This window comes from Acanthopagrus latus, chromosome 8 (assembly GCF_904848185.1).
Source record: "Acanthopagrus latus isolate v.2019 chromosome 8, fAcaLat1.1, whole genome shotgun sequence".
NCBI lineage: Eukaryota > Metazoa > Chordata > Actinopteri > Spariformes > Sparidae > Acanthopagrus > Acanthopagrus latus.
Window position 1 is genome coordinate 27,984,262 of NC_051046.1, and position 24,874 is coordinate 28,009,135.

At 38.3% G+C, this 24,874-nt stretch overlaps 1 protein-coding gene across 3 annotated transcripts in view; it reads left to right on the plus strand.

Annotated features, from left to right (window-relative positions):
* Positions 1–2,294: 2,294 nt before the first annotated feature.
* The window catches only part of LOC119024083 (Fanconi anemia group A protein), a 29,996-nt gene continuing 7,416 nt past the window's right edge, over positions 2,295–24,874 (plus strand). For all 3 annotated transcript variants that reach the window (XM_037106523.1, XM_037106526.1, XM_037106524.1), the window contains exons 1-26: positions 2,295–2,567; positions 3,047–3,159; positions 3,647–3,737; positions 4,019–4,173; positions 5,368–5,463; positions 7,248–7,321; positions 9,046–9,155; positions 10,462–10,572; positions 10,775–10,838; positions 13,797–13,909; positions 14,361–14,437; positions 15,108–15,249; positions 16,023–16,156; positions 17,449–17,559; positions 18,486–18,581; positions 18,765–18,827; positions 19,741–19,829; positions 19,933–19,993; positions 20,106–20,155; positions 20,434–20,504; positions 20,799–20,897; positions 23,560–23,693; positions 23,833–23,903; positions 23,999–24,098; positions 24,377–24,564; positions 24,642–24,738. In XM_037106523.1, the coding sequence (XP_036962418.1) occupies positions 2,507–2,567; positions 3,047–3,159; positions 3,647–3,737; positions 4,019–4,173; positions 5,368–5,463; positions 7,248–7,321; positions 9,046–9,155; positions 10,462–10,572; positions 10,775–10,838; positions 13,797–13,909; positions 14,361–14,437; positions 15,108–15,249; positions 16,023–16,156; positions 17,449–17,559; positions 18,486–18,581; positions 18,765–18,827; positions 19,741–19,829; positions 19,933–19,993; positions 20,106–20,155; positions 20,434–20,504; positions 20,799–20,897; positions 23,560–23,693; positions 23,833–23,903; positions 23,999–24,098; positions 24,377–24,564; positions 24,642–24,738 (2,571 nt within the window). In that variant the 5' untranslated portion in view covers positions 2,295–2,506. The remainder of the gene's footprint in view (positions 2,568–3,046; positions 3,160–3,646; positions 3,738–4,018; positions 4,174–5,367; positions 5,464–7,247; positions 7,322–9,045; positions 9,156–10,461; positions 10,573–10,774; positions 10,839–13,796; positions 13,910–14,360; positions 14,438–15,107; positions 15,250–16,022; positions 16,157–17,448; positions 17,560–18,485; positions 18,582–18,764; positions 18,828–19,740; positions 19,830–19,932; positions 19,994–20,105; positions 20,156–20,433; positions 20,505–20,798; positions 20,898–23,559; positions 23,694–23,832; positions 23,904–23,998; positions 24,099–24,376; positions 24,565–24,641; positions 24,739–24,874) is intronic.

A 24,874-nucleotide genomic window follows, 5' to 3' on the forward strand; every position in this document is an offset into this window, starting at 1 on the left:
ATAACTTCAGTTTTGAGAAAAAAAATCAGCTGAACTCACTCTGCTGCAGCTTCCACAGTACAATAAGACAGTCCTTTAGGCCTCCACAGCCAGGTCACATCTCTGTTATGTAAAGGGAGAAGCTTACATTACCCACCTGTCCTTACAGGCTCTACATACTTATAACTGCACATTAGTCAGAAAATTTATGTTTGAAAAAAATGACAACATACAGTCGTAACATCCTTTTAATGCCTCAACGCATTTTCCTAAACGACAGACGTAGATGGGACTGCTGTGAAGCTCAATAGAGGTAAGGGGAGCTGCAGAGATGGCTAACAAGTAGTCACGAGATCCATTTTTAACATCGAATACAGATAATAGCTGTTTTAATGTATCAACATTTAATATATCAGACTTAATGTGAAACCTATAATCTATATTTCTAATGACTTATTGTCATTTACCACTACAGAACTGGTGCTCATTTAAACTTAGAAGCTTTCATGGATGTTTTACTACCTGGAAGCTATGAAGTTGTTTGAAAGCATTTTTAACTGATCTAAAAAGTATTAGAAAATCATTTGTTAACAATTGATTAAAGTAATTAATTATGAGTTACAGACCCTTTTGACAAGGTGAATCTCTTGATACGTGATGCAACAGTATATATTAAATAGTTAAAAAGATCTCCAGCTTGACCTCTACATTTAAGTGCCATCTCTTCTGGATAATGAGTACTTTTACTGTTGATACTTGAAGTGCATTTTGCTGATATGCTTTTTCCCCCTGTACTTAGTACTTTTATTAAAATGAAGTGATTTCAATTGTAATGTGGACTAATGCAGTATTCTTAACTTGTAAATACTTGTCTGCCATGAACATTAGTTTATGATGTGAAAACTGAAACGTGTTCATGATCTGTCAGAAAAAGCCACATTTTCTGTCACGTTTAATTCACTTTACTCTGTAGCTTTTCTGCTTCCTCTGTGGATTAAACTACAACTATTTAAAAAGTCAGATAACTTAAAGAATGAAACTGACCATATATTGTTAATGGCCTGGCCTAGGTGTCTCAATGCTCCATTGTGTTTTATTTTCATTAGAGGTTACAGCAGAATGCTTTGTCAGCAAGATTAAAAGTGCACAATCAAAAATCATGGCAAAACAACGTCATGATGAGGCCAGAGCTGTAAAACTGCCATTCAATTCATCCGTCACTGATTTTCGCTGTATCCAAATAATCCCTGGTTTTATTTCTTCAGCAGTTTTATTTCTTTAATCTATATAAATACAGATAGAGCTGAGCACACATGCACCTTTACAGCAATGCCCTGTTAACATTTACACTGAATTGTGTAAAAGGTAAGACATAAACAGTACAGGACATGAAAAATGATATACACTACAGATGTTGTTATGACATAGCAAATACTGTGACTAATGCGCCTATTCTCATTTGGGGTGTTTCCAAGGGAGAGAAGTAGGCTACACAACAAAAGATCAGATTAAGTTTCAAAACCTGTTCTGATCCTTTCACTGTTTTCAAATAGAGCATGAAGCGTTGTTCAGCAAATTCACCTGGAGCTCACCTTTTAAACTTCTTCTGCTTTCAGAAAGGAAGCTTTTATTTCCAGAAAGGAATTCATGTATCTACTGTATGTAGTGTTATGATTATTTCTGTAGTGGCAGACTGTCTTATTGATGGTTGTGATGGCATCTAATTGACTGCTCCAGTCATCAGTGGTGATGGTATGCATCTAATGGCATCTGGCCTGTCGGCTGACAAAACAGGAAGGAGCAATGACATGCCCTCTGTATCGTGTAGGCCTATTGATCTGTTTGTCCCTTGTCCTGTCTGGGGAGATTGATCTGTTGTGTAGCCCTGACTAATTTAGTTTGTTCCACGAATGCATAAATGCATGCGTTTGATTTGTTTTTAATTCAGTACAGTCAGGCAGAGGAATACACTGGCCATCAAAGCTTGACCTTTTAAATCTACAAAAACAAACAAACAAACAAACAGACAGACGAGACCTTTTAAACTGTAGCTGCATTTTCTATTAATCACACAGATTTTCACGTGACGTCATGCTCTGGCTGTAATCAACGTGTCAGATTTTTTTTAAAACTAAACGATTAATTATTTATCTATAATATCATAATGTTTTTTTTTTAAATACAATAATATATACATTAAAATATGTCTTATAAAAATATAATGAAAGTGAAAGATATGATATATTTCATGTACGTATTCTTATTTCGGCGCTGATCATGTGACGTAGAACTGTGTATAGTCTATCCTGATTGGCTCTCGCTTAGACCAGTGAAAGAGAAGAGCGCGAGGGAAAACATGGAGGAGAGCGAAGCAAACAGTCCCACCGCAGCTTGATAAACCAAACCAGGGAGCAAACGATTACATGTTATGTGAATTATTTTCAAAAGCTCTGTTAATATATTCATTTTAAAGGACTTATTGGTTAAAAAGTCGAGTGACTCTCGAAGCGTTGTCAAACAAAGTGGAATGTCACTCAGTGCATCGTGTGAATCGGTTTCCCAGAAGAGGACTGTGTCGAACCTCCTGGGTGAGTTGACAGCTGGACCGAGTCAGCGTTATCATCTGTAGAGTATGATGATGAATACAGTCTGAAATAAACCTAGTAAATTTTCCCCGTTCATGTTGTTGTATTGTCTCGATATATACTGACGGTAAAGACGGTAAATTATCATGCTTCGACCTTTAGCGCTGACATTATATAATCGCAGCTTTTTAAGTTAAGTTTGGCCTGGCCTTCAATGGTGAGCCATCCCTATTCACAATCATTTTCAAGGAAATAACCTACTAAAGGCATCTGTAAATAAATACGTCAGGTCTTAAAAGTATGACAACTTAGAGAACCTTTTGAGACTAGATAAGTTCTGGCTATGACTTTGGAACAAAGTAACAGAATTCTATACACATTCTGTTGTACAATATTTAAACTCTGTCCATGCAAAAATCGAATTTGAAAAACTGAAACATAATTGAAATGCATTATGTGTTTTTCCTGCTGTTGTATGCCAGCTGGCCGCGTGCTGAAGAGGCTGAAGGAGGAGGATGGACAGCAGCTGCAGGAGGCAACGATCCAGCTGCTGGGGCAGCAGCAGAACCTCTGCAGTCTGCTCAGGGAGGTTGGGGTGAGTGACAAGACTTCAGGATGAAGGCAGAAACTGACTGGGCTCCTCAACAATGGATACAACTTAAAGTCATAATAATGACATACGTTACTAATTTGTGTACTGAGAGAGATGTGTGTAACAACTGATATTGTCATGACTGTCAGATGATGTCATAACTTGCCATTATACTGCATTTACCTTGATACCACTTGATTGGCTTTGGTGGAAACTGTTCTGGGAGTTTGCTTCACTGGCCAAAAAGGATTGTACATATAAGACACACAGAATACACAATGGCTTTCAAGAAGTTTTAGAAAAGCAGCTCCACCGTTTCATCAGGAGTAGGCTAGTACTAATTTTGTTTGGAACTGTTTTAGAAGAGGGAACTGATAGTGAAGTGAATGCTCAAATTGAAAAGTTAGTGTCCTCTCTCTAATATTCCGTTAATGTGTCTTTGTTTTTGTTTTGTTTTGTTTTGTTTTTTGTTTTTTTACACTTTTTGTAGAATCCAGATCTGTGCAACATTTTTCGCCCTCAGACTGGAGAGCAGAAAGAGTCGAAAGGAAACTCATGTGCCATGGCAGGTTCATTGCTGGGTGAGTACCAAATCTCAGAAATGTGCTGAACATTCCTAATGTAACAAAAGTTGAAATGGCACCTCCTGTGACAGACTTTGTCCACGAGATACCTGCTGCTGTACACAACAGCTGTAGAACTATGATGGAAAAAAAGTAGTGTCTCTTTGTTGTGTGTTTGGACTGTTCAAGATCTGAAATTTGAGTTAGCTGAGACATGAAAAACTATTAATATTCTGATGTTGTTTGCTTGCAAAGTAAATGCTATGAACTGCAGGATGTGTTGTATTGTCTGTGGACAGTGTGTGAGTTGAGGCGGCAGTCTTTGCAGCTGGGTGTCCCAATGGCAGTGCTGGCAGTGAAGATGGTACTGGAGAGACTGATGGAGATCACTGGAACGGAGGCTGAAAAGGAAGAAGAGGACAGGAGGAGAGGGCTGCTCACCTGCTCCCAGCGAGTAAGTGGCTGACTGTAGGTTTTGACTCATTATTGTTTTGTGGCTGAACCCTCATGCAAATATAAAAAACAAGCCCCCAGACAATAGTAAACGCATGGTTAACTGTGGAGAGTTTGTTGAAGGACCATCTAAACCGTTAGTCGCCTCATCAACATCATGCTGGTTGAGTGTGTCAGTGCTGGTGCCACTGGAGCCATGAAGAAGATTGTCTATATCACTAGTGTTATTTTTCATTTAGACACATATTCTCTGTAAAACGTGTGATTCTGTCACTGAGTTCTTCACCTAAGGCTGACTTCTTGTGCACTAAACTTAAAAGAAAATCTGGTTGTTACTGATTATTAGTCCAATGGAAGAACTCTGTGTGCAATAAAAGTGCGAAAACATAAACCTTTGTCAGCATCTTAAGTCTACAATATCATTATTGGCTTTCAAAAACCCATCACCAGACCATCAGTGTGGTTTAATTTCTAATTACACACTAATCTTAAACAGCATTTTTAGTGTGTTTACTCCAAAAAAGTGACATGTGTTAGGGTAAAAGTGAGTGAGAAATATCGAAAAATACATTTTTATTTCTATTTGGAGAGTTATATGGCCGCAGCTTTCCAGAATCAAAGTTTAATTTAATTTTTTTTAAATTAATTTTTAAGCCAGCTGCTAAAACAGTACACTTAAATGGTAATGTGTAGTACATAATTTATATATTAAGTGTGTAGTATGCATCTGAAACATGCCGCATATTTCAGGGCTGACTGACGTGTGGCACTACACAGGTAAATGCTGGATTACAGAGCACTGCCCTCCATTACTATGGGTTAATACATGGGTGATTCTAAACTTTTATTTCTGGGGTTATTTTTGTCTTCTGTCCTTTTTTATGGCTGCCTTTGTTTGTTCTCTGTCTTTTTTTCTGTTGTGTGTGCCTTTTGTTTTTTTGACACCATGTGTCAGTGTGGTTGTGACATATAAACAGTGACTTGGTGTTTTTTCTATTTAACTTCCCTAGCATCACAACTTCACTGTTGTGCATGTTGAAGAGGGTTGCTGCATGACCTCTGTTGATGGTTTGTTGCTTCTGTGGTTTAATATTGTTCAGCCACAGAAGTTCCATCCTGAGTATGCCTTTCATTACTGCAGAATTCTTTTTCAGAGGGCAGATAACATGAAATCCCCCCATCCTGTTAATTCTAGGTCCAACTGTGTGTCCTGCTCGAGTCCAGCAAGCAACTGCTATCACAGGGAGTCTTCTGCCCCAAACTGCTCTGGCAGGAGTACAGAAAAGATCAGGTGGGTGTTTGTGTGTATGTCTGCGTGCATGTTAGAGTTTATCCACTCAATATTTGGCCTAACAAATTTATTTGCCTCTCATGAGGTTTTACATTAGATAAGATGATCCAAATATTTCATGGTAAGATTATCGTGAGCCAAATAATTGCAATTCACTGCATGTTATCTCAGTAATCACCAAAATATGCTTTAAAGGGATAGTTTATAGGGAAAGTACATGTCTATAGTCGGTCTGTTCCCTAACGTTATCACCGATCAGCGCAGCCTCGGTTTGGAGAAGTAGAGAGTCGCTCCAGCCCAGACGCTCAGCTTTGTACTATGGTGAACGGTGCATTGGCTCCCCGTGCGTTTCAGGATTGATTTTAAGGTTCTTTTACTAGTTTTTAAGTGTCTTCTTACTTATCTGACCTGCTTTTACTGAGGTCCTCCGGCACTGGCCTCTTGACTATACCACAGGTTAGTTCTAAAAAGCATGGGGATGCGGCTTTCAGTTATGATGGGCCTCGACTGGAACAGCCTGCCGGAGAACCTCAGGGTCGCGGAGACTGTTGAGGTTTTTAAAAAGAGGCTCAAGACACACCATTTTAACCGGGCTTTTAATTGATTTTAAATTCTTAATAATTCCTTTTGTGTTGTGCTAATCAGAGCACTTGTATCCTTTATCCTTTTTTACTGTTTTAATCTCTCACATTTGTAGCCTCTATGCTTTTATGTTTTAGTCTCCCGTGTTTTTAGCCTTTATGCTTTTATGTTTTAGCCTCTCGTGTTTTTAGCCTTTATGCTTTTAGGTTTTAGTCCCTCTGTGTTTTTAGCCTCTATGCTTTTATGTCTTAGTCCCTCATGTTTTTAGTCTATGCTTTTATGTCTTAGTCCCTCATGTTTTAAGTCTATGCTTTTATGTCTTAGTCCCTCATGTTTTAAGTCTATGCTTTTATGTCTTAGTCCCTCATGTTTTTAGTCTATGCTTTTATGTCTTAGTCCCTCATGTTTTTAGCTTCCATGCTTTTTGCTTTATTTGACTGTTTTAGACTGTCAGTTTTTAATCTCCAGTGTTTCCTCATGGGGGCCTGCCAGACTGGGAGTTGTCTCTGGTCTGGCCGTTGGGGGTACTGTCCCATGGACGGTTTCGGCCCGGGTAGCTAGAGGGGTGGTCCCTGTGGCGGCACTCCCTGAGGCCTTGGACTGGGATCGCTCTCAGTGTGGTTGGCCCCCCAAAGGCAGCTTCCTCCATTCCTCAGGTCTCGCTGCCCAGCCATGTCTCTCTAGTGACAGCTAGTGTATGTGTGGGTGTTGAGTCTGTGTGTTTGCATGCATATGTGTGAGTGTATGTATGAATGTGTATGTATTTGTGTATGTCTCTGTGCATGTCTGTGGGGGTGGGAGAATCGGGTTCTTTTAATTTTCTTCTCAATTTTATTTGCTGTTTCTCTTTTTCTGTAGTTGTTTTTAATCTCTCTAAGGCACTTTGAACTACTCCTCTGGATGAAAAGCGCCACACAAATAAAGATTGATTGATTGATTGATTGAAGATTGAATTCAAGGAATACTTAAAAATGTATTTATTTAGGATTTCAGATCAAAGTTATTTTCAGATGAAGAAGTAAAAACTGAAGAAAATCTTGATGTATTTCAAGATAAGAAAACAGAAACTAAGTTTATTTATGTATCCATTTTCAGTTGGCCTAAACTGCCACAATTGGAAAAACTCGGCTTGACTTTCTTACATGATGTAATGGATGTAGTGAATTAAATATTCTGTGTTTTTTTTTTTTTTTTTTTTACAGAGGTCACCCAAACTGGAGGTGGTTTATAATTTTCACCTTTACAACATCCTCACTCTGAAGTACATTTTAGAGAGGTAAGACAGTTACAATTATGGAACGAGTATCTTTAGCTCTACAAACATAAGGATTTGAATCTTTTGAGAAGTCGGATACATAATTGAGAAATGTAGCTGCTTTTTGGCCCTTTAAACAAAACTAAAGGAATAGCATTTAAAGTTGTGGTGAAATGTTTATATACACTTGTAAAGAACATGTATATCATGGCAGTCTTGAGTCCCAATGATTTCTATAGCTCTAATCTTTCTGTGATGAGTGGAACCTATATCATTACATAACGTTTCAGCTTACATTGCTGTCTTCCTGGCACAGACCTGTTTCTCCAGCACAGTCCACATGTTCTCAATGGAGTTCACATCAGGACATGGGAAGGCAATTCCAAAACTTCAATTCCAGCCTGATGTAGCCATTCCTTCACCACTTCTGATGTGTGTTTGCAGTCATTGTCCTTTTGGAACACTCAATGCACCCAAGACCCAATCTTGTGGCAGATGATTTTAGGTTTTCTTGAAGATTTTGGAGAAAATGCTCCTTCATTATTCCAATTACTGTCTTTAGAGCACCAGATCCACTGGCAGCCAAACAGCCCCACAGCATAATACAACCAGCTGATCATGGCAGTGACACAACTGTGCTATGTACTTTTTACTTTTATACAAACAGTTGCTGTACATTTGATCTTGGGACCTGTAAGTGCTTTGAAATGGCTCCTTGTAACTTTCCTGACTGTCCTATTCAATATGGTGCTCTTTCAGATCAGTGCTGACCTGATCTGACTTTCCAACTGTAGTGTCTGTTGCTGAGTCTAATGCATGAATCAAACAAGCCCTGTTAAAGTAAAACTCTCGCCAAAATGCAACCTAGGCTCTTTTTGTGAATGTACCCGAGTCAAACCTTCGTTTAAAAGCATAATTATGACAAAAGAGGCAATTTTAAGATTGACTGTATTTTTGTTTTTGGCTCAAACTCATTTTCAGTGGGAGTGCATGGGGTACTTTTACACTGGCATTAAAAATGCTATTTTTAAAACACTAAGAAGGCTCAACACAACATGAAACTTTGCTTGTAGTATCACCAGGGTCTCCCACTGAAAATGAGTTTGAGCCGAAAACGAAACTATGGTAAATCTTAAAGGCGCCACTTGCATAGTAATTATGCTTTTACACGAAGGTTTGATTCACACAACTTACTAAAATGTATGGTTCAGTTTATTATATGTATTTTTTTGAGCCAGCAGATTTGGTCACATTTCCAGAAGACCTATGATAAAGTCATTATTGAAATGAATTTCATGATGTTTTTTTATGACAAAGTACTATGCGTTCCACTCATTCCATCATAGAAATATTACGAGTTATAGAAAGCATTGGAACTCAAGACTACCATGATATACAGTACATGTTCTTTACAAGTGCATGTAAACATTTAACAATGACCGTCAATGTTATCTTGAAATTCAAATCTGAATTAATGTAAAAAAAAATACTTTGTAGTGCTACTTTTATAGTAGAATGACAAATAAGTTAACCTTGATTGCTTTAAATGGTTGAAGTCCCATTACAAAGACAGACATGGTCACTGTCAGTTTTGCTGTTGCAGCGCCCCTGTGTGGGTGCAGAGAGAGCCATCTTCAAATTATGAGTTTACAAAGAAAGATATCAAAATAAAATATCAAGTCTGCAGAGAGCGATCTTTAACCCCTTGCTCGGTTTTGTCCTTTTGTTTCTTTTCCTTCGTTCAGTGATGACGGTGTCAGAATGTGGTTGGTGTATCAGTTGAAGGCTCTCTGTGGCTGGACACCTCCTGAAGGAGAAGAAGAGACCAGACAAGTTCAGCTAAAAGTGTTGTCAAGTAAGCACACAGACTATTTTTACAAGTTGTAGTTGTTATTCATGGAAGACGTGTTCATTAATTCATCTGAAAATTGCTTATTATTATACACAAAACTGTTTATCACCAAGAGCCGGCACAAAAACAACACTGATCCTGAGGACCTTGTCAGGACACCATGAAACCAAATTTTTCCAATAATGGGGGATCGTGCCCCCTGTCCCCCTGGGATTTAGGCCTATGTCATTTGACAAATAGGTTATTTTATGTGTGATCCCTATCACCCTCTAGGTGACCATTTGCATCCACGGGGTGTTAGCTAGAGACTAGTTGTCATTATTTAATTCTTCGAAGTATTTGTTCCTAACTATCCTTTTTTGTAGTTTTATCATGTCGATTTAACTGACTTAAATTAAACAACATTTTCTATGGTAAAATAAAAGGGTCTACTTCCTACGGAAACTTAGGAAGGCTGAATTCCAGTGCCAGATTCTGGTCAAGGAAGGCTTTACAGTGGGTGATTAAAACCTCCCAGAACATCACTGGTACCATCTACACACCCTCAGATGTTGTCTTTTAGCATATTTTAGGCTCTATGCAGACCTCTCAATTCACAAGTGTCACTAACACCAGCCAGGGTCTGTTCACCCTGCTGCCATCTGACAATAGATACCGAAGTTTCTGCTGCCATACCAGGCTGCAGAGCAACCCCCAGGATGTGAGATTCCTCAATTCATTATCAACACGAAAAGAGTAGATGTAGTACAAAGGACTCAGACATATATTTTTTTTAAACACTTCTGTGTTAAAAAATGACAATAAATTGACCCTGTAACCTTGTCACTTTGTATGATCAGTCGTGATCTCCTGTCTGTCTGCTAGCTGTTTCTCCCTACTTTCAGCCTTTACAATAAGCAAAGCTAACATACGCATGAGATGAGACTGCTATGGATTGTCTTGGCATCCTGGCAGCATATTGGAGCATATTTCCCTAAATGTCATGACTAAAACATTGAAGACTGAATATTGTCTTTGCTGACCTTTATTCTCACACATTGCCTTAAGAAAAGGGCAACATAAATTACATTTGTTACCCAACACAACACGGTTACTTTTTATTTACATTTTTATTACATTTTAAAAGAATAGATAATGTGTAAACTTCAGTTATACATTATCATCATCAATCACTTGCTCACTGTATAGCAAGTCATCTTCACTACCAGGATATTTCCTTTAACTGAGACCACCCAAGACACAAAGGAAAAAAAACAAAAGACATGCTGTTGCTAAGGGTAATGCTTGTAACAGATTTTTTGTCTTTTAGCTGTGCTTGGAGTCTTGGTGGAAAATGGTTTTGAGCGGAACCACGAGCCAGCAGCTGCAGACAAGAGGATCTCCCTGCTGTGTTGCTCAGTACTGGATGACATGCTCTTCTGTGAGTCTACTTATCCCTGTCCATCTTACTCTGTCCTGTGCTGATGAAATATTTATAAAAGCACTTTCAGTCTCACCTCTGGGCCTGGGAAGCTCTATTCGACTTCCTTAACTGTGAAGATGTCTAAGTGTCACTACTTTTACTACTTTACTTTTTTTCTTGCTTTTTAACATTTCATTGTTTTTCTGTCTGTCTTCTCCAGGGCTTCTAGACACTGTGGAAAAGAGTCCAGTGCTGAAGACAGCTGGAACAGGAGCTGAGCTATGGTTCTGGATCTTTTATTTTATCTCGTTCACCTTGATGAAATTAGATAGTAAATATGAGTCTGAAGTCTCTGTCTAAAGATCGATATATATATACAAACAAAACATGACAGAGAACATACACAGACAGTTAGCAATATACAAGGACATTGTGTATTTGTATGAAATAGCAATAGCAGACATCCTTTTAAAATGTGGTACTCTGTATAAATTCCTTAAAATCACCAAAAAGGACAGATAAAAATAATTACAGTGAGTTACATATGCAAGGTGCACCATTTACAGTGTCAATAATGTCTAAATTCTGTCTTCCTTGGCTCAGGTAAAATATAAACTTAAAAGTGACTTGGTCAAAGGAATACCTAGGATTTAAAAAAAAAAAAGAAAGAAATAGAAGAAGAAAAAAACCTGGTTGAACCCATTTCATAAAAATAATGTTTGAAATGGTTCAATTCTTACTGTTTTCTGTAGCACTAAAATGACAAATACTCATTTAAACTGCTGATCAACAGGTAAACAGCAATAACCATCAACCCGGTCAGGTTTACCAGCACCTGAATGTACAGTACATGCTGTGATATTCACTTCCAAACTAGCTGCAGTATACCACTATTATTGGTGAATATATTTATAGATATATTTTTTGAGACATTTGTTTTATCTGTAACTCACTGTGATAAATCGTATGCCTGCCTTCAGTTTCTCACTCCTCACACTGAAACTACACCTCACCTCTCTCTTTTCATGAAGCATTTTTCATCGCCTGGCTTGTTTGGTATTATGAGCTATCACCATTGTTGGTATAGGAACCAGAACAGGAGGATAATACTCTGTGTGTTCAAAAGCAGACAGAACTGTCTATTTATGGAGTTTTCTGTCCTGATTGGATGAAGTGGCCAGGGATACTATCAGAACTTTCAGAAAAAAGCTTTTCAGAAAATGTATTTAGTCGTTACTGCATGAGCAGGGTGAGGGGAGACATGAGTTACTGACCAAACACTCTGTAATAGTGATTACTGTTGGACTATACAACTCTAGTACTCATTTTAATAAGAAAACGATACTTACAGCAGTATCATCTGGTCTATAGTTCCTCATTAGGTTATCTTGAGATAACAGAGATCCTTGTTTTCTTGTGATAACAGATTAATTTAGTTTATCATCTCAAGAAAACAAGATTTGTTGTCACAACGTAAATTAAATTAAATTGTTTATTAGATCAGCATTGCTGTGCCAAAATATACCGAAGCCCTGAACAGCCACGGGCCAAACATATTAGTTCCTCTGTTTTCCTGTGATAAGGAGTTATTTATGTAATTATCACGAAATGCTGTTTCCCCAAGATAGCGAGTAAGTATATCATGAGAAAACGACTTCATAAGGTTCATGAGAGTGGACCATGAAACACACACACTGCTCTGTGGGCTGGGTTTAGTTTTAGTTTTATAGCAAACCATAGGAACTTTTTGAATGTTTGCCATTTAAATGTTTTACCTTTGAGATGGGGGAATTTCATTATGGCTAATGCAGGGATAGATGTAACAATAGTATTACTATGTAGTGCTTGTTTCCACACTGACTTTTTAGAGTGAGACACTCAAGAGTGGTAGAGTGTTTGTTACGCCATGTTTGTAAGTCTGTGACAGACGTAATGACAGCGTGAGCAGCTAGTACTTTAATCATCAATTCTGTGTAGAGAGAGAGCAGATGAAAGCAGATGTGATACTGTCTCATAGGCTACAATCATGTAATGGTCCACTCTTAAGAATTTGTTATGAAACAGTTTACTTATGATACATTGTTTTGCTATCTCGGGAAGACCATATTAATATTGATTATATTCATAATGACATGAATAACTTGTGATCTTGCGAAACCAAATACAGTTTACTAGCATCAAGAAGAAGAAGAACATTGAGGAAATAATTTATTTGATCCATGACCAGTTTAAGCATTCCTGGTTCATGATTTAAATTATTGAAGTTTTTATTTTCTGACCAACAGTATAAAACTTCTTCAAAAGAAAAGCAACAGGTCTTGATTGAATTGAGAAGAATGAAGCACTGATGGATGACTAAAGGGAATACTTCATCAGAATTGTTGCAGATAGATTTTTTGCAAATAGATATGATTAATAGACTAATTGTTTTAACTCTAATCCAGCTGATGTTTGTTTTACTGATGGCAATTTAAAGTAAATACCTCAAATACAATGTTTATGCAATATTTTCTGATTTTATCAGGTGATTAGAATCACCTGAAAGAACTCTTACTCATATTACTGGCCTGCATCTGATTTTGGGATCCTGAGGGCAAAATCTTTAAAAATACCCAAGGATGCAGCTCCTGTATATTCATGCTGAGCAGCTTCTATCGTGTCACAACAGAAAACAGGATTTTGCTGGTCCAGCTAATGTTTCTTTGCTGTTCAGTTGTCCAGATTTGAGCTTACACCCCTTTAGCTTCATCTGTTACTGTAGATTATAAACTTCAAAAGATGCACCTCACAAGATCTTCTGTGCAGATTTGTTGTCTAGCAGCTTAACTATATTTTTTGGAAGACTCTAATCCAGCAGGACAGCAGCTGACTGCATGATTTTTCTGTTCTGCCTTGTTCAGAGTAAACTCTGACACTGGAGCATGAACATTCCTGGCGCTTGTCTGGTCCTGAAATGCTGAAGCAGAGCACCTGGCATCTGTGATCACACTGCTTAAATAAGTGGAACAGTAACAGTAACTGGCTCTCTCTGCTCAGTGTGCATGCTTCACACATTGACTCACAGCCCCTTGACTCTGTCTGCAGCAGAAAGCTGTTCATTTAAACATGGAGGTATTTTAAGAAAGCAGCCACTCACAGTGTAACTCTTCTCAGTTTCAGGGTCATATATGAACTGAAAAAAAGAATTTAAGTAAGGCTTTATACATGGTTATAGTCTACATGATGTATTTTATCTATTACAGGATGCAGATGTTTGATGCTTCATTGTGTGGAGGTTCAGCATCAGAAGATGCCCTTCGGTGTTTCTTCACACATTCCCTCACACACACTCTCACTTACAAGCCTCGACTCACAGGTAAAGACAAGTTATTGACATTGTTTTAACAACAGTAATAACATTCATATGGCACTTTTCAAACATAAAATGCAGCTTAAACTGCTCATAAGTATGTACCCTCTTTCTAGTTTTTGTTGAAAGTCTGTTAGTAGAATTCTTAACTAGTTGAAGTTTTCTATTAACTTTATGGGTTGACCAGTGAAAAGTGCATTGCATTACTCTAACCTGCTAGTAATAAATGCATGAATCAAATATCAGGTATCCATAGCGTGATACTGTTTTTGCTTAACAACATTTATAATTAAATTTTGCTGTAAACAATACAACGAGAATGTCAAATTCTGTCAGAAAATACAGGCTTGGGAAAACTTTGAAATAAGTATCCTGAGGTACAGCACACGCTGCTTTTATAATGGTTAAAAAGATGATTTCTGCAAAGTTGAAGTGTAACATGGTCATACATCCTCAGTATCAGATGCCATCACTCTGCAGAGCGAGTGGACCTTTGCAAAAGCCAGCCGACTGGTCACCTGCCTTTTCCGTAAGGTAAATGTTTGTTGTCCATTTATAAGCCTTCACATATAAGGAAGTTTGCCACAATGAATTCATATTCTCTGTTCATCTATGGACTTTTGACTGCTAGTATCTCCGTGAGTGGCTGACTGTGGATTTCTTTGTTATGTTATGCTATTTTTTTTATATTATTGGGCTAGGCGATAATATAGCAAGCCTTTTAGGCTATATCAGGATACACAATAAATATCTTTTTAAACATTTGTAAATGCTGGGACTGAGCAAAGAAATCAAATATTACAATATTTTTGACCAATTACCTCAATATAGAAATTGCAACATTACTGTAAAGCAACTAATATAAAACTAGGATAAGATGACACTAATGACTTATGATATGTTAATATCTAAAATCTAAGATGATATATAGCCATATCATGATAATCATATATTATTGATATATAATATAGGCCAGTCCAGACTGCACATAATGTCAGCAGTTACCAGCCTCACCGCTCTGCTATGAACACAGTCAGTGTCGTTGCTGTATTTGAAACTGTAGACAACAGTCACATCACTTCAGGTGTGTAGCCTTCAGCCCAGAGCAACACAGTACTAAGAGTATTGATTTATCAATGAGGATGTTCTTGGCTGCGATGAACAGCTGTGACTCATCTGTCTTGTTGCTGTTCTTGTGTAAAAGCTGGCGGTGATCTTCAGTGTGGAGCAGCTGCTGTGTCACCTGCAGCAGGTATTGGAAACCCACGAAGTTAACTGGAAACTCGTCCTGTGCTTCCTCTCTACTGTGCTGGTTTACAACCCCTGTGCCCAGCCTAGCCTGAGAGGTAAACTAACTAATGTAAAGTGACGTTTACTGATTAATAGGATTAAACCTACCAAGTGCCTTTGTTCTGTGCAGAGAAAATATTTGATGTAAGAAAAAAAATGATAAAATGCATCATCTACTTTCATACTGTAACACTAGATAATTGTGTTTTCACTAAAATCCAGCAAAATCATAAACATTTCAATTGTGTTTTTCCAGATAGCTACATTAGAATGAACAAAGAGTAATGCTTAGGGTAAGATCATTGGAATAAGCTTTAATTTATATGTAATAAGGCCTTTATAAGATTCTTTTTAACATTATGAATTGTTGATAAGACAATAAGTGGTAATAATAGCATCATAAATACACATATTATGAGATTAAATGTTGCACATTTAAAGTTATACCTAAAAGTTAAATTAAAGTTAAATGTGTAATTATAATTATAAACAATTATAAGAAACTCATATGGCATATTTTTATGTGAAGCACTTATAAATGTTCTGTACTCTAAACATGACTGTGTTTGTGTTGCTTTGTTTTTTAACACTTCGCATTAGGACTAATAAGGGCTGTATTATCTGTTAACTAACACATGATACAAGGACCTTTATATAAGTATTTGTAGTTAGCATTTTTAATTAAAGCTTGATTTTCTGAACCAGTCAACTAATATGTTAGACTTGTATTTACAGAAAGGGATGCATACATTGTGTAAGAAGGACTTGCAGTCCTATTGACTCCAGTGTTAATAAGTTTATGTCTGTTGTGTTTCTCTTCCTCATTTAGAGCTGCTGTCCAGACTGCTGACCTCTGCATTTGAAGGCTATGACCTGGAGAACATGATAACTGCCTTCCTTTTGGCTCGACAGGGAGCGCTAGAAGGAGCCAGCATCTTCCCCTCCTACAGCGAGTGGTTCAAGGTTTTTATGTCGGCTTTTCAACACAGCTCATAGTTTATTAATTTGTTTGGATTAGTGCTGCTGATATTAAGCACCATTTATTGGCTATTTGGTTTAAAGGTGTTTTATGGTGCTCATTTAAACCTGATATTTTGTCTTAAATCTATTAGAATTTAATGTTAATTAAATGTGTAGCATTTTGGAAGGTATTTAACCCAAAGCATTGTAGAGTTTAAAACATTTACTTTAAAAATAGTTTGATTGGCTGTCACAGAGACCCCACATTGTCGCCTTAATGAAGTCTCGCTTTATATAGCCTTTGCCTCCAGTGTGTCATTTTATACAGCCTGCCGGTGCTGCTTGGTTCAGTGTGAACCAACACTGGAGTGGCATTAAGCCAGTGCTGTTGAATCGAAAGAGGCATGGAGGTACACAGCATGACGTTGACATCCCTGTGTCCACTTGTTAATCTAATAACGTAGTGACAGACTGTTTATAATCATATGGATGCAGTAAAAATGTGTAATGATCCTGACCCTGAGATCCTGACCCACCATCCATCCTGGAAAATGACAAATATATGTTTTTTGCCCTTAATTACATAATTATATAAACACCATGAGTAAATCGAGGACCCTGACTGACTCTCACTCGAGAAGAGGGATGCTGTTTTCTGGGGGAAAGTTTCCGGAAGTCTGGAATGAGAGAAAGAGTCACTAGGACAGACAGGATGACAGACACTTTTCCATGTACGGATGCTGTATTTTTTTCCCCTAATATTAGTTGCCGAAGAGACTCCCAGTTAACGTATTACTGTTGTTTGGTCCTGTAACATTGCTTTGTGGGATGAATTGTGGGACATTTCTCTTTTATTTGATGAGTGAAGGATCTATTTAGTTGTCAGACTGTGAACACCATCAGACTGACACACCCCTGATCTGCACTCCTGGTTTATCCATTCACTCAGGTGCCATCCCAGCCCTGCTGTGGCTCTGATACTACCTCCAAACACAGATCAGAGCCAAACCCGTTCTTAGTACCATAACCAGCAGTTGTAATGGCATGTGTTCACTACAAAATCCGTTCTCTTTTTTTGCCTGCGCTGTTCAATATTATTAACTAAAGGTGGGTTGATGGGCCTGTTGATAAACTCAATGATGCAACAGTTTCCAAACTGCTGTTGGGTTGTTCAGATTAACAGTTTTGTCAGTTTGTCCTGGTCTCAGATATAGATCCATGGAGCTTAATTATTCTCTCTGCCCATTTAAGTTAATCATTTTTACAAGTAGCATTCTTTGTTTCTGCCCTCTTAGATGTCTTTTGGTGGAGGCAGTGGCTACCATGCAGCTAGTAAGAAATCTCTGGTGTTCCTGCTGAAGTTCCTCTCCGACCTTGTGCCCTTTGAACCACCACAGTACCTCAAGGTGACAGTGGTACTAATATCTCACCAGTAAAAAAGTTATTGTTGATGTCAATAAACAGTTGATCATGCCCAAGAGCCAATTAGATACAAAAGGTTTCAGAAGAAGAGAGATAAGTGGAAAAATACATATGATATTTGGTACATGGAGTGTAACATACTGTGTAACATACCATAACTATTTGAACAAATTTTTACTTGACTGTTTCCATTTCATGCTGCTTCATATTTCAGTGGGGAATATTTATTACTGCACTGCATTTATCTGACAGCTAAGGTTACCTTTACCCTTACTTTTCAGTTCAAGATGTGTTAGTCAAAAAACATCATAGGCTTATAAAACCACATTTGCAACTTTTGTTGGCTTATGACCCCTTATATAACATAGTCTACTTTATCCCTCCAAACTTCTTAGGTGGTTTCATGTAACTAACAATGAGTAATGCTTGTGGTTCAAAGAGATCAAATTATTAAATATTTCACAAAAAAGACAAAAAGAATGAATGAGTTCAAACTTGTGTATCAGTGTTTTTTCCTCTTTTCTCTCCCACTGATAATTTCACCAACCACCAGATTTTCTTTTATTTTGATACTGTGGAAGGACCTAAACCCAGTCACAGACACCATTTTACTGTGTTATAATTACTTTTACTTTGATACTTTAAATATTTTTACTTGCTAATACTTATGTATTTTTACTTAAGTAATATTTTATGTCCAGGACATTTACGTGTAATGAATAATTTTAAGATTAAGTGATATTTGTTTTTTTTACTTAAGTAAAAGATCTGAATACTTATTCCACTTCTGGTCTGTATTTAGTGCTAGACTCAAAACTTGCACTGAGTCAGGGACTAAAAAGATACAGTTGCAGTGTAAAAAAGCACTGGAAACCAGCCGTGACTTTTGATTGTAATTTTTACCTGGTAGGTTCACATCCTGCACCCTCCATTTGTACCCCTGAAACACCGCAGCCTCCTGATGGAGTACGTCTCTCTGGCCAAGACCAGACTGGCTGACCTCAAGGTAAGAGTATGGGTAGCTCAACGGCATCAATACATGATCACTTTATTTCAGCTTTATTTTACATTTTTCTTAAAAAAAACATCTCAACAGTAACATGACATGATGGTTTTGTTATCATTTAAATAGACAGTTTTTGTGTGTTTTTTTGTTTGTTTTTTTGTGTATGTGCGTGCGTGTTTGCAGGAGTCAGTGGAGGACATGGGTCTATATGAGCATGTGTCTGGTGCAGGCATCACATCAGTGCAGGTAACAGTGGCACCCAGTGGTTTGTTTGTGAATGACCCCTGTTGAATCACTGACATGGTGAGAGATGATGGTATAGAACACCCTTTTTGATAAGGCTGTTTCATTATTTGGGCTTAGAAAACAGGCAGAGTAATAATAGAATTTATTCCTCATGCTTGAACCTAGATTTCAAAATATGAAACCTCAGGACCTAGTAAAATTATTATTGAGCCAGTAATAACCATCCGGTCTCAAGTTTCAATCAAAGCCGAGCTGAGTCGAGGTGATAAAAACCTGTGTCTATTCCAGAGTCAATGGACCCGTAAATGCAGAAATAACACATTCTAATTGCACACAAAAGCCCGATCTTAGTGGGTTTAAGTGGGATTTTTTACCAGTGGAAAAGGGGTAATGAATTACATTTATCAGCTGCCAACCACCCCACATGTAGATGGGATTATTTTGTGCAGTAAAACTTTTGATTGACAGTTTAATTGTGAAGATTAGCCCATGCTGACTCTTGTCACCCTTCAAAAATGGCCATGATGGCCAATTGAGCATCAGAACTGGACAAGAGAGCGATGGAAGAAGGTGGTCTGGTCTGATGAATCAGGTCTTATGGAGTCCATGCCTAGATAGGTCAAACCGGTTTTGCGGCAAAAGTGGGACCTACATTCAAAAATCTGATATGATATTTCGGCTTAAAAAATGAATAAATAACGTTTTTTCAGATCAGTTTGGAATCTCTTGGCTTGCGGAAATTTGGATTATGCTGCACAATTTTACAATCAATAAATTTCGATTTAACTCAATTTAAATCAAGTCCCCATTGATTTCAGTTGTTAAGGAGAATCTTGCCGTCTTGTTTTGCTGTGAAGCTCCAGATGTTTTTTTATATCTCAACAGTATAACAGTATCATGTTTGCATGTGCAGCCCCAGTGCCAGGCTGTCCAGGATGTGGAGAAGGCAGTGGCTCTGTTTGCAAGCACAGGAAGAATCTCTCCCACAGTCATGGAGGCCAGGTAATCAATCATATTATCATCTACGTCAGAGTATATGAGGATCTTTTTTAAACCTTGGATTCATGTACGAAATTAAAGGTCATTGACACCTCTGTCTTCACAGTATTTTCCGGAGGCCATATTTCCTGACACGATTTCTCCCTGCTCTGCTGACACCGAGAGTGGTGAGCACTTTCTTTGTTTGATCGACAGATTCTCTGATGGTTTAAGTTGTTTTGTCCATTTAAATCTTCACATCATAACATTAAATCAAGTTCACCTGTCTTTCTCTCACAGCTGCCTGTGAAACCTGATACTCGCATGAGTTTCATAGAAGTTCTGAAAAAGTGAGTTATCACCAGAAGTTAGTGAATATGCATTATAGCTCTTCTAGTTCAGTGTTGTTATCCCTTCTCTGTGTACCAACTTTCAAGATATCAGTTCATATGATTTTATCCCTTCCTGCATTGATTGTCTCCAAAAATGTATTCTTTTAGCAAATTTAAAGGTAGCATCTTTGCTTATGATATTTGTTTGTGGGCCTGTTAACGTTACACTTAACCAATGGCTATTTGTAATTACTATGTGTTTTTCACTGTTCTGACTGTTGTTTGTCTGTATTCAGAGCAGATAAGATCCCTGCTGCACAGTATTCATCTTATGTGGAGTCCTGTCAGAAACTGAGGCAGCAGGACTGTGGGTATTCTCTGTAACACTAATTTCTCAGTGATTGACCATTACTGATTTATTTGACTCTAACACATAATGTATATTTTTGAAACTGAGCACATCTGATATACATCGGCCGCATAGTAGTTTATGTTATACATGCAAGATGGTATTTGTGAGCGACTGTCTCGTGTATAATACCGCAGAGTGGGACAGCATGTGGACAGCATGAAATCTCCTCAAAGATAGATGGGATGTTGTAAAATTGTAACGGTAACTAACAGACAGATGGCTTTAATTTACACTCTGTTGTGTCTTCAGGTAGTGCAGTGTGTTTGGACACTAATGATGATCCTCTGGAGATCCTGAAGATTCAGCTGCAGGAGTTCAAACAGCTGCTTGTTGAGGGAAATGATGGAGGTAGGCAAGTTTTGGGAGATACAGCACATCACTTTCGCACTCACACTCACACTCACACACACACACACACACACACACACACACACACCACTTTGTGATTTAATGCTATGTAATAAGAAACTAATGATACACTCACATAGTATTTCTCTCAAAGTACAGATAACTCTGAACTTAAAGCGAAACTCACCTAGGTTTTTTTTGTGAATGCCGTGTAAAGCACAATTACGACAAAAGAGGCACTTTTAAGATTTACTGTATTTTTGTTGAGTCAAACTCGTTTTCAATGGGAGCGTTACGGTACTTTAACGATAGCATCAAAATCACTATTTTTAAAACACTGAGAAGGCTCAACACAACATGATACTTCACTCATAGTATCACCAGGGTCTCTACACATTAACAGGAGCATTGAGAACAATGTTTGTGTACACAGAGTTTGCTAAAAAGAAGGTCTTTGAACTACTCACGTTAGCAGTAGCTTGTTCCGCTGGCCGTCATCACGGCAAATATAACAAAACATAAACAGATTTCCGTAACATTAGGTATGAACTGAAATAATGTGATAATGCAGTTTTAAAATAAACTTTTTTTTTAATTGTCAGAACAGAACAGAGGAACATCAAAATATATTATAGGGTCGATGGCGTGAACATGAATGTTGCCAACAGGGACGTTGTAGAGCAGGCTGCCCACACTTTAATCAGTAGTGAGCCACTTTCAAAATGACCAGGTCAAAATGATCTACCTACATAACAAATACTAAACATCTATTTTTTTTTTTTATATACATACACTGAGTATACTTTATATAACACAATGCTTAACTGATATTGAGAGAGTAATGTAACTCTTGGTATTGCACAAAAATTGACAGCAGTAATGTACATGGGTGACAAACAGAAATCAAAATTGCACACAGTTTGCACACCGGGAGCTGGGGGTTTTCTAGACAAAACTTTTGAATAACTGAAAAATGAACTTCCTGCAAGCATTCGTTCCATCATATCTTCTCTTCTTCAGTCATATCTGTAAGCACCATCCGAATAAAAATGCACAACTGGGCTGTATCGCTGGTGTCTGTAGACTCGCCTAACTGCAGTGAGAAACACTCACAGTCTGCAATGTCTCTCCGAAGCTGCTGTGTCCAATCCTCCGCCATTACTTCACAGAGCTGTGTAACTGTACTTGTTGATAACTGAAGAGCTTTGATTGATGATAATATTTCTAGTTTGTTTTTAAAATCATGAAACAAGGAGGCAGCTGCCTCAACGAAGGCCTTTATCATCTTAGCACTTAAAGTAAAACAAACAAAACAAAGAGTAAATGTATTGCCTGTCAGTCCGCACAGAGGGAATAGCTCTGTCCCTATAAACAAACTTGCGTCTGGAGGCTCCATGCACACCACCAGGGCGACGCAGGAGACCCAGAGATCCAATCCCAGCGATGGAGCCTGGGGTGAAGTGACAGCAGAGGTCCAGGAGCTCTCGCACTGAACACCTGAAGACCCCGCCAGCAACCATCCAACATCGCTGCGAGCCGGGGTTGAAAGTTAGTTTGAAAGTTAGCCTTGCTAGGCTATCAGCTGATCGGTGAGGATAACAGCTGATTGGCTGGGCTAACAGCTGATCAGCGGAGAAAGGTGAGTCCATGGAGCCAGTTGTTCAGGTGTGCAGCCTTCACAGCTCCAAAACTTGTAGGGACAACGTGGCTTTCTTTTTCTAACAGAGGGGAAGTCAGTGTTGTACTTTTTATGAACAGTTCGAAAGTGCCTCTCAACATTCCCCTTCAGAATAGGGACGATAGCTAGCTAGTGCATTTGCTTATGCATGGTGACCCGTGACATGTGATGCGTCCTGCACGTCAATCAGGTGGCATAGACTCGACCTGTTATAGAGTGCCCTCTAGTGGACGCCAACGCTCATAACATGGTTGGATGTTGTTTCGTCCATTTTTAGTTCATTTTTCAAGTATTTATTTATTGTCCATTATAAATGCCAATACCGATAGTTTGGAAAATGACTAATATCGTCCGATAATATCGGCCCGCCAATAAATCGGTCAGGCTGTACTCTGTGTACACAAACAATGTTCTCAGCTTTTTAGGCAAGGCAGGCAAGGCAAGTTTATTTGTATTGCAAAATAAAGACGCAAGCAACTCAAAGTGCTTTACAGGAGAATACAAATAAGATTAAAAGACATTAAAAATTGCATTTAAAATACATTTTAAAAACAAGTAAGAAGACATAAACAAAACATTGTTGAGAAACAGGGAAGTAGGCTAAAATAGAAAAGTTTTAAGCTTTAAAGCTTTAAAATTGCTTCAATGAAAAGCAGTGTCAAACGGAAAGGTCTTCAGTCTTGATTTAAAAGAGGTGAGAGTTGGAGCAGGTCACTCAAGTCACTCATCTGAGGTTATTAAGAGTTAATCCCAATTCAGATAATGAAAATATGCTATCACCAGTTAATCACCAGTCTAAAGATTACATACACGTATGTACATGTATATCATGAAAGTTTTGACTCTCATTTGTTTCTGTGATGGAATGAGTTGAACACATTTTTGGAATGTTGGATGTTCAGTTTCTTCCACTGTTTGTTCTGTCACATTCCTAACCTCAAGATCCCTAATTCTATACCTGTCACATTGGTCATTTATCCTCAGAGATGTCGGCACAACTGTCCAGGATCTCACACACTCTCAGTGTCATCTTTCCTGCTTGTCCAGATGAGCTGATTGGACTGTCAGTTATCAAACTTAACACAAACAGTCCTCCATCCCCTGAGCTTCACGTCAAAGTATGCGCTGATGAAATTCATTAACTTCTTTGTTTTATGTTTCTGATTTCCCATTCTGCTGTATTCTGTTGGCTCTATGTATGTATGTATGTCTGTAATTATGTATATTCTTTAAAGAATCTCTCACTTGTGTCCTCAGGTTGTAAACATGATCCTAAGAAACTTCTGCCAGTGCATGTTAGACGCTTCAAGAGCTAACCCTCCTAACAAGTGAGAACCACTTTTCAGAGCACAGGTCTGTGAATAAATGGATTGAGTGGGTTTCTTTGTGGTCACCAGCTCACCAGATACTTCTGTCTGTCCAGACAGAGCCTGTGGGCCTCCAGGTTTGTCAGTGCGCTGCTTGGTGAACCACAGCTCCTATCCAGCCTTATACACAGACTTTGGGACCTTTTTCATAACCAGGTACATGAATTCATATTCAGAAACACTCGTGCATCTGTCTTTCACTGTGTGTCAGTTAATTCTTTGTATGTCTTCAAGCACGGATGTTTTTGTTGTTAATTTTTGGACTGAATAAGAAACAATAAACTGCTTCATTCCCTTCGGTACTTCATCAGTACTGTCAGTACTGTCGGTTGTCAGTTTAACCCTTTAAGCCCCAAGCCAATTTTCAAGGGTTGGGGTTAAAATTGGGGGACCTTGGGGTTTTAAAGGGTTAAGAAACTTCTTCTCTCATTAAGGGCTCTTCACTGAGTGCCGCCCACTTACTTGGTCTGGCAGCATTCGTCGTCCACCTCCACAACACCATGTCCCATGGTCCTCTAGTTCAGCTGGTTCCGCCCATTCTTCCTGAGCCAGTACCTGTTGGAGAAGCTCTGAGCTCAGCGCTCGTCTGCAGCACACACAGTAACATGCTCTTCTGTGTCAGGTGAGGTGACACACTTCAGCTGATCCATTATAGACTTGTTGTTGAGCTTGTAGAGCAATCTTGTTGTTGCTTTCCAGGTTGTGTGTGGCAGCCGTGTGTTATGGGATGTGCAGAGGGGACTCATTGCCTCAGCAACAACAGCAGGACTTAATCCTCAGCAGCCTCTATAAGAAGGTACCTCTTTGTATCATATAAAATGGTCATAACATTTGTATCAGGCTTGTCAGGAAAGGGAAATAATCCCAACTTGTACTTACAAGCCTTGATAAAGCAACAGTAGAAGCTGTTAATGTGTTTAAATAGAGTGAAC